This window comes from Corapipo altera, unplaced genomic scaffold, assembly GCF_003945725.1.
Source record: "Corapipo altera isolate COAL_440 unplaced genomic scaffold, ASM394572v1 112, whole genome shotgun sequence".
Lineage (NCBI taxonomy): Eukaryota > Metazoa > Chordata > Aves > Passeriformes > Pipridae > Corapipo > Corapipo altera.
Window position 1 is genome coordinate 8,084,316 of NW_020884899.1, and position 15,353 is coordinate 8,099,668.

At 43.2% G+C, this 15,353-nt stretch overlaps 1 protein-coding gene across 1 annotated transcript in view; it reads left to right on the forward strand.

Annotated features, from left to right (window-relative positions):
- RNF11 (ring finger protein 11) overlaps nt 1-15,060 on the forward strand; it is a 30,478-nt gene extending 15,418 nt beyond the window's left edge. Inside the window, exons 2-3 of the mRNA XM_027649193.1 lie at nt 13,286-13,455; nt 13,833-15,060. Coding sequence (XP_027504994.1) covers nt 13,286-13,455; nt 13,833-14,004 — 342 coding nt within the window. The 3' untranslated portion in view covers nt 14,005-15,060. The remainder of the gene's footprint in view (nt 1-13,285; nt 13,456-13,832) is intronic.
- Nucleotides 15,061-15,353: the final 293 nt, after the last annotated feature.

The following is a 15,353-nucleotide window of genomic DNA, read 5'->3' on the forward strand; positions in this document are numbered from 1 at the left end:
TGCCTTCACTTAACTGCAGCTGTGTATAAGGAGACAAAGTGAGTTTAGTCCTGTAGATCCTCAGCCTTGGAGGAGCAGCACTAAGTGCTGTCTGCTTCCCAGATTACTCTTCTGCATCCACTGCCTGTCTGAGGAGTGTCCAGGACCTTATGATGAGTGGAAAAGTCTAGAAAGATAACTAAAATATTTCTGTAGTAATTGAGAGATGATATTTCACCTTATGAAGTTACAATCTGAGCAAGGAGCTGCTTTTTCTCTCCTCTTGGAGCTCATCTAGCTACAGTTACCTCTGTAGTTACACCCTTATGACTCTCAAGGTAATTAGGTGCATTCTAGACTAAATGTCATAAATTAAATCTAAAGAACTCCCAGGTTTTCTTAATAGCTGTTTTGCTGGGGCTGTGTATTTTTTTAACATGGTAAGAAACTAAATACGTCCAGATTTACAGCCTCAAAGCTCAGTGTTACTCCATTCTGCTGTTTTGTCGTGACTGCAGTTTGTCTGTGTGTGTATAAACTGACAAAACTTATTTTAGTGATCGTGTGGGTTGTGGCAGGACACGGTTATTCCACCTTAAACATTAATGCAGGAGAATACCTTAAGTACAAATGTTTCTTTATATCTTCACAAAGCTTGAGAGAGTGTTGGTAGCATAATGTTGATGACATTAGGCTTTCCTTTCTGACTCAGAGGGGCATTGAAAGTAGCATATACCTCACCTGCAGAGGAGTTACACTTCGACACAGGACCTGAGCCCTGTCCTCTTACCTGGATGTAAATCGGAGTATTTGAAAGTCAGGGGTGATGTTCTTGGGAAATCGGTGTTTTTAAATTTGAACGGATAAACTTTGTATTTGTGTGTGATTTTCTCAACTCTGGCTAAAACTGGATACTAAAACTGCATCCTGTGTATCTCTGTGTTCAGTGTTCAGGGTTTCTGGTGTACTTCACACAACATGAAAGGTGCATCCTTGCGTGTGGGTGAGCTGGGGCTGGAGATCTCCCGGCTGTGCAGCTGCTCTCGTGCGGGTGTGTCGGGGTGAAATGAGGCTTTGTCTTCCAACCACTCAGTCCATATTTAGAAAAATGACCTCTTTGTTTTCGTGTCCCTCCTCTCAAGCAGTTTTCTGTTATTCTGAGATTTTGTGGCAGCCTGAGCCTTAATTCAGGCAAGTACATAAGTAGGTGCTCAAGTGCCATGTCCCTGGTAGTGTTTGAAATCCTTACTAAGTGTGCTGCTGGGGTACGTTTGTAGATCTTACTGATCCATGCAGTCAGCAGGATGAATCCAGTGTCGAAATGTTCAAGTTTTCCTACAAAAAGCCAGTTTTAATGTAAACAAAGCGCTTGCCTTCTCCCATGAGAGTGGGTGTAAGCAGGAGAATGGCCTGATAAGAGAGACGTTTTTCTTCATCCCGTTGGGGTTGAAGAAGGTGAAATGGGAGCTGTGGTGGCTGCAGAGGCTGGGTGGGGCTCTGTGCTCCCCATCTCCCCCCTCACCCCTGCAGAGCCTTGGACCTGCTTCAGTTCCCCCTTCAAACCACCTACTCCAAAGGCACCTGTGCTGAAACAAACACAAGTATTTTTGGTGTGAAACCAGCACAGGGAAGATCCAAAGATGAGTTTAAAAAAACCCCACCACACCACAGATTGAAGAGGCTGATTAGCCAGGTGGTTGCATGTACACTTAGTGGTGGAAGTTGTACCTTATTCATCTGTGAAGCCAAATGTTTGTGTCTTGTCCTGCTTGCACCAGCAACTGGCTGCATGTTTCATACATAGCAGTGAAATGAACGTGTGTTGTCTGGTGACACGCTAAAGAGGTGACCAGATGCTCATTGAACTATCTTTGAGCATTTAAAACTTTAAAACAGTAGGAAAAACATGCTCTGGAAATATTTTGCTTGTATAACCAACTCCTGAGAGAGCTATTTATGATTCTTCTACCTGTTCTTGGAGCAGGTTTTTTTTTCTGTTAGAAGAGGTTTGACAGTTGCATGAGATCACACTTGGATTTGTGCCCTTCGAGCTAAAAACGCAGAGTCACTGCTTGTGAGGACAAGACTTAACTGGAAAAAATAGAAACATTGCCCTTGTGTTCACTGCTAATACTGCATCGAGAAGTGGAGCTCTGTCAAGCCTTAGTGTGCCTTAATATTCATGTAGTCATTCCTTTAATATTCATGCAGTCATTCCTTGCTTTTAGATAGAGAACTACTTTAAAAAAACAACAGATTCAGAAATAATGGTTTAATGTCTCAGGCATTCCTTTAAGATTAATAAATGACTGGCTGAGATGAGCTGATAGCCTGAATCAGGGCCTCTGGCTATTTAAGCTGCTGCTTATTGACTCAGAGTTGAAATAATTGATGTTATCCAATGATGATAAACAAATAGTCAAATTGCATTTGTTTTGTGTGTTCATTCTTCCTGAAGTGGGAGATGGCAGACAGTGTGTGCCTGGGAGAGGTGACAGTGTCCACACAATTCAGTACCCTTGGGCTGGGCCAAAATCTCTTGCACAGCCCAGCCCAGCTGCTGGTACCCTTAATTCAAACCTCAATTCAGCTTCACAATGTGGAAGAAATCCCAGTTGGTTTCCCAGTAGCTGGTGGAAAGGGGAAGGAGCTGTAGGCTGGTAGGGACATCCTCACCAAGCTGGCACGGACAGTGGCAGGCAGAGACTCAAACTGTGTTTGAGGTGCCCCAGTGTATAGCAGGTGTATGTGAGGCTTCATCTGTCTGTGGCTTTCTAGCAGCCTAACACAGAAACATGCTTAAAACGGCTGTGGTTAAGCTGTTGCAAAAGGCAGCATTGACATATCCTTTAACTGGCCTCAGGAAGTCTCCTGGCTGCCTCTGCACAGTCCCCCTGCTGCACTGCCTGGGCTGAGGCTCCGTCACACACCTGGATCTCAGGAGTATCTACTCAGCTTTAGAAATTCAGATGCCATTAAGAAAATAAAAAGGCCTGTGGAGCTGAGTGTACCATCAAACTGCCAAGGTGTGGCACCTTTGTGCTTGAGCAGGCGTTTGTAATTGAGGATGGCTTTGTTAAAAAGGCAATTAAAATATTTCAAAGTGAGTACAAAGTTATGATCCAGTGAAGTATAGCACAGATTCCTGAGTTTTGGAACAAACCCTGCTGTCATGGGCTGCTTCACTGACAGACTCACAGCAGTCAGTGAAGTCTCACACCAGCAGTCTCTGCTGCAGATTTTCCTGCTCTGTGGTTACACAGACCCAGCTCATGACCAGCCCTATCTGATTTTTGAAGCTCTTCTGCAATAGCACCTGGACTGTTACCACTTTTCTCCTCCAAGTCATTTATCCTTAGTAGAGCAATTGTTTTCTCTCCGTATGCCATGGCAGAGGTTTGCACTGTGTGAGAGTCCTACTCTTCTGAGTCCCTGTTTGCTGTGAGTCCTGATGGAAAATTCTTCATCAGGTTTCTGCTTGGCTTCCTTGCTGGCCCACCTTCCCAGGCTAGCTCTGCCTCATCAGCTGGTCCCTGGTAAGGGGAAGGTCCCTGTCAAGGTTTGCAGGAGCCTGCTCTTGTGTTGCCTCTTCTGTGTATTTTGGTTGGATAACAGATTTTATCTCTATAAAAAGAACTACTGTGTCCTCTTTCAAACCTCTTTTTTGGTGCTTGCTTACAACCGGGTGGCTACAGAGAAGTATTTTGTGTCCTCTGGTGGGATAGTGCGTGAGGGGTAGATGATTTGAGGTGGCTGCTGTTGATGTGCCTGCTTGTTTTCGTTACCTGTGTTACCTCTTATCTGAAGCTGAGTTGACACCTCTCAGAGGACCTGACACATAGGGGTGATGTTCTCAGTCTAGCTGGGACTGTTGTGTCTGTTTAAGTCCTGTTTTAGAAACTTGGTGTAGGAGGACCTGCACTCCTTGATAGGATGCTTTTGGATGTGTGTGGAAACTAGCTTTAGGCAAGGCTGTTAAACTGTGCTCTGCAGAGCCCTCTTTGCCCAAGGAGGGTGTTTGGCATGTGTTGAACAGTAACGCTCAGCCTAGAGATGAGATCATTCATCACTTGATTTCACTGATCCCTTGATATCCTACTCACTCTTTTTCTAAAATACAGTCCTAGTTCTGCATAATATTTTTCTGCTATATGTTATGTTCTTATTAGTTCAAACTAGCACATTTAATTATGCATATACATGTCTATTTACACACTGAAGTAGAACTTGTATTTATACCTCAGCAGTCCTCCCCTGATGGATCGATTGCTTGTGCCTTAAGCTTATGTGCATTTTCATGTTTACTCCCTGGCTTGGCCGTTGTCCCCAGCCTGTCCTTTTGGCCAATTAGGGCTGATTTTTGTAATTTTCCTACCTTGTTCCTGAAGTACTGAGAAGAGTTGTCTTGTTCTTAGAATTGCCATCAAGCTGACCTAATTCTTGCCAAAAGATACATTTTAGCACTCTTGCTATTTTTTAAGTGTTTGGAGTCAGGTTTTCACAACTGGCTTGAGTCCCAACAGGGGCACTCCTCCCATTTTCCTCTTGGCTGCCTGCTCCCAACTTTTTCAGCAGCTGTAGCATTCGCACAGTCGATGGCAGTGGCTTGTTTGCTTTTCATGGAGAGGTGGTGGGAGCAGTGTCCTTGGAGACAGTGCGAGGGAAGTGGCAGGACCCACAGTCCAGAAGCAGTGCTGTTTTAGAGCAGCTGGAGTCAGCTGTGCCCTAATCCCCAGATTCCCTGAAATGGCACCAAAAGCAGGAGCTGGGTGTGCTTACTCGGGTCCGCTGAGTGTGCAGGCTCAGCAGTGGTTCAGGGCATAGTGTGTGCTGTTACATTGCCCACCTGAGGTCACCTGTGTCCCTGTGCTCTTTGTGGGGTGATGCCTGTCCAGTGATCCTTACCAAGCCCTTTGTGTAGAGGACTTGCACACGCTTGTCTGAGTGATGCAATGCTGTGGGAGTTTTGGGATGGTAGATTTGGGCCAAGCTCGTGTCTCGTGAGGCAGAAGCACGTGTGAGCTTAAGCCTTTTTTGTGTGCTGTATCCAGAGGTGAGTCAAAGCCTTGGAGTGGTTTGAGGGGTGTGCACAGGGGATCATATCCAGGACAAACCACATGTGTTGGACATCAGGGAGCAAGGCAGGTTTGCTGCTGCAGACAGGGCCTGGCATAGCAAGAGTCATGGCTGCCTGCAGATTTTGTGTGCCTCAGGATGATTAATACTACCATTTTTTAGCTGTTATCCCTTTGATTTATGCTATAAACAAGTTGCACTGACTGATATTTACCCTTTCCAGAAAGTAAACCTGTGTCTGAAGGAAATGCGAATGATTCCTGTGTTTCTGTGTGGACTGTGAGTGTTCTGTCACCTTTTCCATTGTAGCTTCCCCTGTCTCTCGTGCTTGAATTCAGCCTCCAAAAAACACACTAACTCCATTTTTTTTTCTTGGGGGGGTGTTCTTTTTTATTTTTGCTTCCTGCTACCCAGCAGTTCCACAGCAGTAAGTGAATGGGACACAGTAGGTTCACTCTGTACCTTTCAGTGGAGGAGACAGTCTGAGAGATTTCTTTTCAGCCTTTTCTGCCTCAGGACCCTCTTTTCCCCCAAATGTCAGGTTTTTATTTGTTGTTAAATCTACTTCTCAGTTTTCCAGCAGCCATCTCGCTTGAACCCTGAGTGCTGTGTTTAACGTAGTCACAGCACTGTAATAACTGTCTGAGCTTGCCAGGCCTAAGAAGGGGTTTCTGCAAAGAACCACTTGGTGTAAGTGGGAGAGAACATATACCAATAACAGAGATGTTGTGGTTGCTTATGGGGTAGGATGATCCACATACACAGCTGTTCTTCTACCACCAGCTGCAGAACTGACTGCTGACCCCTTCTGCTAGATTTTCTCCCTGCCCAGCTGCTTTGCTTTGTAGTCCTTAGGGAGTACAAGTCTCAGGAGGCTGCATTTTGTGCCTGAGTGTCCTTAATTTAATATTTAGGTGCAACTGTCCTTTCCTGGCTTTGCTCACTGCAGTAGCTTGACAGAAAAGCATGAATTTTTATAAATTGTTTATGAATCTTTTCCTTCCCAGTATAAAAAAAGCCTATTAAAATAAACATGCTAGGAGCTGTAATAAGAGGGTTTTGTTATCTCTCAGAAGTTGTGGCCTGATGCTGTAAGTTGAGCTGTCAGTGAGGCTGTCTGGAGGGCTGGAGTCAGTTCTCTTGTGAGCAGTTTAGCGGTCTGGGATGCGTTAGTGCATAAGTTATCCACTTTCCTGAAGAAATTCACAGCCTGATGTTTGATGGGATCTCTGGAGAAAGGAACAAGGAGACCTAAAACTGACACAAAGCTGGTGAATGAGAAATCAGCCAGTGGAACCGTACCCAAGGTTGACGTCCTTGAGTCAGAGAAACCTGCTGTGCAGCCTAGAAATGTAAAAACTGTCTGGTTCTGTCAGGAGATTGTGCTTCCAGGGATTAATTACTGCTTTTTAATTACTGCTTTTCCCCTACAACTCCTTCTTGCTAATCTTTTGTATTTAGGTTTGCCCTAATGGTTAATCAAATTTCAGAGCAGGTGACTCTGCAGAGCTCCAGGTGATTTCCATCTGCCAGGTAAGGCTGGCTTTGCTGTGGCCAAGCTGCAAGGGCACTGCCAACTCTTTGTCTTGGCAGCAGGTAGCCTTTTTGGGTTTGTGTGACAGCACAGGGACAAAACTTGAAAACAAAGTCCATTTCTCTAACAGCCCTTGTCACTGTCTAGGAAAGCAGCAGGCAGGATGCATCTAGTTTGTACCTCTTCTCCCTCTGCCCCAGTCCTATTTCTGGTAGCAAAGCTGAGCTCAGGGGACAGGTGATATTTTAAGAGTTGTCAGCCAGGAGTCTCTTTCATGGTTGCTAATCTTTTCCAGCTCTTCTTTCCTAGTAATTTCAGTGAAATAATTGTGAAAAATGCACAGGACAATTTTACAGTTTTGGTTATAGTTTAAATGAGACTACACCATCACTGCAGAAAAACTGGCTTTCTCAAAAAAACCACCTCCCTCTGAAGTGATCCATGACTCAAACCAGGTGTTGATTCTTAATTGGAGTCAGCAACTGAAGAAATATTGTGCAGATTCTGCAAGTTCCTCTCCTCTGGTGAACACTGGTTCCGTAGTCAGTTGTTATATTAATTACCGACCATATTTACAGTGCCAAATTCCTACAGTGCCAGAATTCTTATTAATTTTCCTTTAAGAACATCGTGGTAGGAAGCATGTGTGTCTGTGCATGTGTATCTGACCTGGCTGTCTGCCCCAGATGTCCCCTCCAGTTGGGAGAGGAGGAGATTTTTCTTTCAGAAGAACTTTCTAGCATTGAGTGTTCAGCTGTCGCAGTTATTCATACAGAGTGGCTACCTGGAAGCAGCAGTATAAAAAATTGGGTAACAATTTCATTACATGATGTTTTATAGCAACTGCTATTCACCTTTATAAATGAACTGTTCTCTCCTGTATGGCAGAAAAAGGCTTTTACAGTTGGCAGGCTGCTCATAATATTCTAAGGATTATTAAAGTAAGCTCTAGCTGTCGTATAATGCACAATATAATGGCGCGTGGTTTTACATTAATGTGTCTTGGGGGAGGATATTATTTCAGAATGTGTGTTCACATATGGATGGAGTTTGAGTCTTTTCACCCCAGTCGGAATGGCATTCACAGAAAAGGCCCCTGGACCATCATCCCAGCAAGTTCCTTATGAGTAATAAAGCAGTGAGAAGAGAAAATTCCATCACATTCATCAAGGATTTTTCAAAAATAACCCAAAAGCACAATTTTTTTTTTTTCTCATCTCCTGACTTTACATCTATAAATTGAGGTTGTTCTTATTTAGGTAAGTTATTTAGGCTCCCTGCTAAGCACCTCAGCTGCTGGGCTGGAGAGGGGCCTGGCCGTGTGTCAGGTCGGTGTTGGAGGGCTGGTGAGCAGCAAAGGCTGTGCAGCCCTGCTGCAGCTGTGTGTGAACCAGGGCAGCTGCCTTCACACAGTGTGTCTCATGAAAGATGTTTGCATATCGAAGGGATTTCAAAAAAAGAGCTGTGGGAACGGCTGGGGAAATGCAAATGGAACTGTTATATTTGCATTAATTAATTAGGCAGCAACCGCAAGAAGCATAAGCACTACAGCTACTGGTATTTTAAAAAGTGTAAAAAAGATTTAGGATGAACGTAGCTTGGAAGATGTTTGTCTCCTTTGTCAGACTGAATTAACAGATATGCTGTTGATCTGGTGATAAAATGCAAATTAATATCGCAGGGTGAGACACACGGAGAGCACTGGATTAGGTGAGGAAGAAAATCTAGAGATGGAAACTTAACAAAGTATTCAATAGTGGAAAGCAGGTGGCTGTAGACAGGATCTTGGGGACAGCAGTAAAGCTTTAACCTCTAGAAGTATTAGATGTTATAAATTATTCATCTCACCTTTGACCATCCTGAAAGAATAATTTGTGCATGTTGGTGCAATTCTAAAAACAACAAACAGACAAAAGCCCTGATAACATACTGCTGATATGTGGCGTAGAGGGATCTTAAAATAATCTTTATCCAGGGATTAAGAGTTTCTGATCTAGCACTGACCTGTTTTCAGAGTATTACAAATTCATGGCACTTGCAAAAACAAGACAAAAAGACTCTAAAACAAGAGAAAAGCAGATTTACAGCAGCATAAGTAACCAAGGTAGGTTGCATTGATGAGGAAACTTAAAACTGAAAATCATGCTTGATAAAACCTTTTTTCTAGTCGAGAACCCAAAGTGTGCTTGGGAATCTGCACATAGAAATTGTCTGGGCCTTTTAAGCCGTGTGTGAAAATGTTTATTTCCATTAGGAGTGAAAAATGCAGACCTCCAGATGCCCTCTATAATTTCTCCCCCCTGAAGGAGGAGGAGCCAGGGTGAGATGGAAACATAAACCCTGCTCTAGTCCTTGAGCCTAAATTAATGCTGCTGTTTTTAAGGGCTGAATAAACTTTGGGAGTGAATGATTTCTGTGCACAGAAAGCCAGGGAAACTTATGCTGACACTACTGACTTTGTGAACAAGAAGAAAGTTGTGTATCTCTAGGACTATGGCCATCTGAGGTGTTTAATCATTACTAGATTCATATGGGAAAAAAATAATGATTAAAGCAAATTAAGGACCAGAAAGTAATTTTTCTTTCATTGCCCAACAGTAATATGTGGGTTTGATTATTTGTTTTGGCCTGAGTTAGGGGGTTTTTTTGCATATAGTAATAGAGTTAGCATGAAATTTCATCTTGGTTTGAAGTGCCTGACATCTATATCAAATGATAAATAACACAGACTTTGGCTAGGAGTTCAGTATTTCGTAATTTTGTCTGTAAAAACATTTTCCATGGTTGATAAGGGAAATATGAGACACCAGAGCAATAAATTTCGTGCTCGTCTTTGCAGTAAAATAATAATCACTTGGGTAATACAGTCTTTTTTATATATATACATGTCAAGGGGCCTCTAGCTACGAATGTGAGCTGGCTGAAGTGTTGAATCCTCACGTTGTTACCCTTGAACTGGAGTGAGCAGGACCTTGCCTTAATGTGGGTTGATGAAAGCAACCTTTACACACTGTGAAAGATTTGCAGAGGGGTGATAAACCCTCGCAGACTGTGAGGAGGGTTGCACTCCGGCCTTACGGGCGGCTTGGAATTATTGTCGGATGAGCTTAACTTCCAAAAACGCTCCAGAGATTTGGTGGTGGAGAAACCCAAGGATGCAGCTGCCAGCGTGGTCAGGGGCGATGGCTGTGAGCCAGGCCAGCCTGGGGGATGTGCCAGCAGGGCTAAAGGAGCCCAGCTCAGCTGGTGGGGGTCGTCAGGGTCTGTTGAGGGAGCACTTCATGCTCCATCTCTTACTTTGATCCCTCTGGGGATGTTGACTTCTCAGTCAGAGAAATCTGGGCTCTCAGATTCTCACAAATAATATAAAGTATTTTTAGAATCATACAGGTACGAACACACCTTTTCTTTTGACCTGTTGGAGGGGAGAAGGCTGGTTTGAAAGGGTCAGTGTCCATGTAGTCTATAATGTGCAGCTGTGTTCTTCCATTTTCCTGGTATGTTTGTGTCCAGGGCTCAGTTTGGGCAGGCTTTTAATAGCAATTTGGAGTGAGATGAAAGTGCCAGCAAACAGCATGTTCAGTGCCTGGGCATGGAGTGGCCACTCGGGTTTATTTACAGGACTACCTTACACGTTTTTCTCAGCAGCCACACCAACCCCAGTTTTCTGCCTTCAAAGCATGAAGACGTCATGGCAACACCACCATTTCCACCCAGTTACTCATCTGACATGAGATTCTTGTCTAGCATGTGAAATTGTAGAAGGCCCACAGCTGGCAACTATAAATTCCCACCTTAATGGGCCATGTCAGACATGTAGCACAGGGCAACTCTGCTGGGAGGGAACCTGAGACAGGATGCCTGAGGGAGGAGTGTTTCCATGCAGCACTGGCCGTGGGGAGAAAGCATTTGTGTATTTGGCAGTGAAAGGGACCCAGGTGGTCCTTCAGGCTTCCCTTCAGGTCTTGGAGGGAACACCCAGGGCAGAGGGGCTTTGCAATAATGCAGAATTGGGTTCCCCAAGTACATGGTCCCTTGGTGGTGACTTGCAGAAAGTGCCTGTAAAAGACTAGAATGAGGTTTTGTTCTTGTCTGGCCTATCAGAGGTTTAAAAGTTATGTTATTCACTCTTCCAAACTTAACCAAAGCCATGGTCGGTTGGGTAGCTGACTGATTGCTTACTTCAGAGCTGTCCAGATGTAATTGTTCTAACTCACAACAGATTCTTATTTAATTGTAGTTCCCTTTTGCTGGATAATGTTTACTGAGGTGATCAATTTGCTCTTGTTCTGGTACAGACATTTTGAGGAGTTTTTGGATCTTTATTCCTCCTTTTTTCCCCCTCCTGTTTTTGCCTTTCCCGCACTATGACTTGCAGCCCTGGTTTGGGCAAGGGGAGCTGTTGCCTCCCCTCCTGTCCATGTTGGCACCAGCCTATGCTGTGCCTGTTGTTAGTTATACTGCTCCTCTTTTTTTTTTTTCCAAGACATGAAGGAGGGGTGCATCTCTCTCCAAATGCTGAGTGTTCTCTGCATCTGTGTCACAAATAAAGGAGGAAGCAGTAATGCTTTCTGCTATTGATTTAATAACCTGTTCAAAGAAGTACAGCAAAGCCCTGGAAAAAAAAGTTACTGAGAATTTGTGGTGTTAAGTTCTTGAAACATAAAACCGGGACTGGGCTCTGCCTCGAGCTCTTATGTTCAGCACAGAGGGTCGGCAGCATTTGTGAGGGGAAAAAATGCTTTATTTTGCAGCACCAAAGGTTGCAGTCACTTTCTGAATGCTTTATATCTGACAGGTCATCTGTAGGTTCAGCTGGTGCTTTTCTCTATCCAAATGATGATTAGAGAATACTTTAGATAATTTAAAGCACTAAAAGTCAGCTGATCTAAAAAGAGTTCTGTGAAATGCGGTTTAGAGTAGTCGGGAAATTAATCACTTGGAGAACCCCTGGCGTGTTCTGTCTTTTGAACCTTCTCATAATTCCTCTGAGTTCTGCCAGGAAATCAGAGGGGGAAATCCTAGTGTAGCTAAATTAAGAGAAGATTGTGGATTCTACCCCACAGCTGAATTGCCAGTGGCATGCACAGTGTTCAGTGAAGAATTGCCAGACAGACTTGTATCTGTGATTAGCATTTCTCATGAGCAAGGACTTTGCTGTTGGGCAGCACTGGTGAGAGGCTGCACACTCCTCGGGCTGCTTTCTCCTGGTCTTCCAGGAGTCTGGAAGCTGACTGTCCACTTCCAGTGCACCCCAGCAGTGAAAGAAGAATGGCTTTATCGGGTTTTCCAAGCGCAGTGTTAAACTCACAGCTGGGCTGTGCCGGGTGTTGGTGACAGGTGAACACTGAGCACTGCCAGAGCAGGAGGCAGAGGGCACAGGAGAGGGGAACACAGCTGTGTTCCTGCTGGGAATATCTGGAGGTGCCCATGGCAGCCTGTGCTCTGGAAGGACATGCATGTTTTGGAAGATGGTTATTCTGTCAGACAGTGAAATCCCATGTGTCCCCCACATCAGCGATGAGGGAGCAAGCGGGCAATGGGAGAGTGGTCGGAGGTGACCAGAACAGCTGCACACACTCCTGCTCTCTGCAGCAGTGTCCTCTGAAACATCAACTTCTGCATTTTCCAAACAGATTAATCAGTGCGTTGTGTCTCTGATGAAGCAGGTTTATTTTCAGACACATTTATAAGTTGAGTTTTTTTCTGCTTTTTAAGAAGTACCATCAAAATAGACCTTTTGCAAGCAATTGTCTCCCTCTTAACAGCAGATTTATGGCTACTGGCCAATACTGTCCTAATAATATATCCTGTTGAAAATTGGTATTTATGTATCAAAAAATGCTTTAAAAGCAGGTAAATTAAGTACCATGTTAATATAAATGTCAGTGAAAATATCTGACCTAAAGTTCATTAATATTCAAAAGAAGCTTCTGAGAATGTGGTAGAGGAAGGACTGCATAATACCTATACATTGCCCATATTTTGTTTGGAAAATATATACCTTAAGCATTTCAGCAGTTGAAGTCCAGCTTGGGAGAACTCATAAAATTATATTAATATATGAGAAGAAATGTAAAACTTGGGTTACTTACTTAAGGTGTTCTTCTTATTGTTCAGGTGACATTTTTTTAACCCACAAGAATTAAATCTACAGTTCTGGGTTGGACCTTATGTGGCCCAGAACAGCTCACGTAAATTTTAGTTATTACAAAACAAATAAAACCTTCCTTTCTAAAACTTAAGAGTAGGCAGTGCCCTCATCTTAGCAAACAGTTCTTCCTAAATGTAAAAGAAACCCCCCATAGATTCTGCTTTTTGTTGCACATGCTGGGGGCTCTCCCTCAGCCCTTATGTTGTTCAGTTCCCTACCACAGCAGTTTACCAGGTCCCTGTAAGGTTTTATTTGCCTGCTGGCACGTGCATTTTGTTGTCTGGGTAGCTCATGTACGAACAATTCCTTGAGATCAAAAGCTTTTGCAGAGAACAACCACGTGCAGCTCCTTGCTCAAATACTGGCCTCAATTCTTTATCCCATTCTCAGGATAATTATAGCCCCAAAATTGCAAAGTAGGAGTGGGAGTTCATACAAATATTTGTAGGACTAAGAGAGGAAAAATTGAATACCGAGTTCTGTGCTACGAAACGGTAGGAAAGCCTCTGTGGTAGTCTTTAACTGAAATATTTTAATTTTAGGAGCAGGTCCCTGTTCCTGTGTATCACCCAACTCCAAGCCAGACCCGGCTGGCCACACAGCTGACAGAAGAGGAGCAGATCCGGATAGCGCAGCGGATAGGCCTTATCCAGCACCTACCTAAAGGAGTCTATGATCCCGGGAGAGACGGCTCCGAAAAGAAGATCAGAGAGTAAGTCACAGTCACACGTGGCTGTTGCCTTGCTTTGTGACACTGCCCTGGGAAACCTGATCTTGCCATTCTGTTTCTGCCTTATTTTCAGGGACTGTAATTTAACGTAGCTGTCTGAAAAAGGAAATGGCCATGCAGGAGGCTGATGTTATGAGTGGCATCCCTGCCTGTGACAGTGGGGTGGGATTCACTGAGCTTTAAGGTCCCTTGCAATCCAAACTATTCTGTTATTCCAAGGCTCTTGCCTCTCTCCTATGCAAGGATATTCCTCACAGTATCTACAAATGCTAAAGTCCTCCAGGAGTAGATAGTACACTATTTCTCATTTCCGGTTTGGTAACAGCAGCTTCAATATTTTATTTTTTTCCCCCCCCCAGATGTGTCATTTGTATGATGGACTTTGTTTATGGGGACCCTATCCGATTTCTGCCGTGCATGCACATTTACCACCTGGACTGTATAGATGACTGGTTGATGAGATCCTTTACCTGTCCATCCTGCATGGAGCCAGTGGATGCAGCACTGCTTTCATCGTATGAGACTAACTGAGCCAGGGTTTCTCTACTGAACCTCCAAGGAGACCATCCACTTCAATGGGTTTGATCCTTTTGTCATTCAGCCCAAAGAGCCAGGAATTAGGAATTAAGATCATGCACAAAGTATACATTTCCTAATAAATAAATAAAAAAAATATTCCTGAATGGCTGCAAATATTGGAAAACATAGTATTTTAGAGACTATAGAAAAGTAGGTTGTTATTTTTAATGTAAAGCCTTGACCCACCATTGTCTTTTAATGTTTGTTCTTACACCCATATATAGGAATTGTGTAAAGTGTTACAGCAACTGTAAATGTTTAAACTGCGTGTATCCAATTTTATTAGCAGCAAGATAAGAGTATTTTTTTCCTAAATAAAGTAACCAGTTTTGTTCTGATTCTTTTCACAAGTCCTGGCATTTGGGTCAAGGCTTTATTGAAATCTACATTTTATAACACTGGCACAAAGAAATAGTTTTAAGCTTGTTTGCACAGTTCTTTTTCTTTTTTTTTTTTTTCATTGGAGATGGAATTCATTGCCTTAGGTCTTTTTAATAGTGTATTGTTATTGTTGGGCTGGCTCTATGCTTGAAAACCAGTTTATTTATAACCTGTTAAAAGTGCTATATTTTGTTTGCAGTTAGGAATATGCAGACTTCAGAGTGATCTCCTAGCTTGTAAGCAAACTGAGATGCATTATCCCTTTTCTACTAGTGATACAGAATATGAAGATATAAGACCTACAGTGAAACTATGGTTTCATGGGTTTTTATAACTTCCTTGGGTTTTGATGAAATAACAGTCCTTAAACTTTAATATGTGACCTTTAACTTGATCAGATTAAAAGTGGGCCGGATGAACAATAAATAGTTAAGCTGCCATAACTGAAAAAAAAAAATATATTTGGAACTAATGTAGTGTTAGTATTGATCACTTATTCTACTTCTTTCTCCCTAAAGATGGTTGTCTTGGATCATAGCAAATGGATACTGCATCTCTTGTTCTTGTAGTCCTTAGGTTATCAGAAGTTAAGAATAAACATACTGTATCTCAGTCTCCTGTATTAAATGTATCTGTTGAGCCCTGCTGGCTGACACATCAGTCCACCAAACAGGAATGAACTCATAGAGGAGAGAATTAGACTTTGTTCTGCACATAAATGCAAAGTTTTATATAAACCCAGACTGTCAAGAGTAGCAGTGGAGGGGGCAAACAGTCCTGCTATAGCCAGAATGACACAATTAGCTTATTCCTAGTATGTGCTTGTTAAGAGAGGCTCTGGCAAAGATTGTAGCTGTAAAGACCTTTTTCCACTTAGCATGATTTTTTCCTTTTTTCTTCCCCCCCTTGATGTACCTACT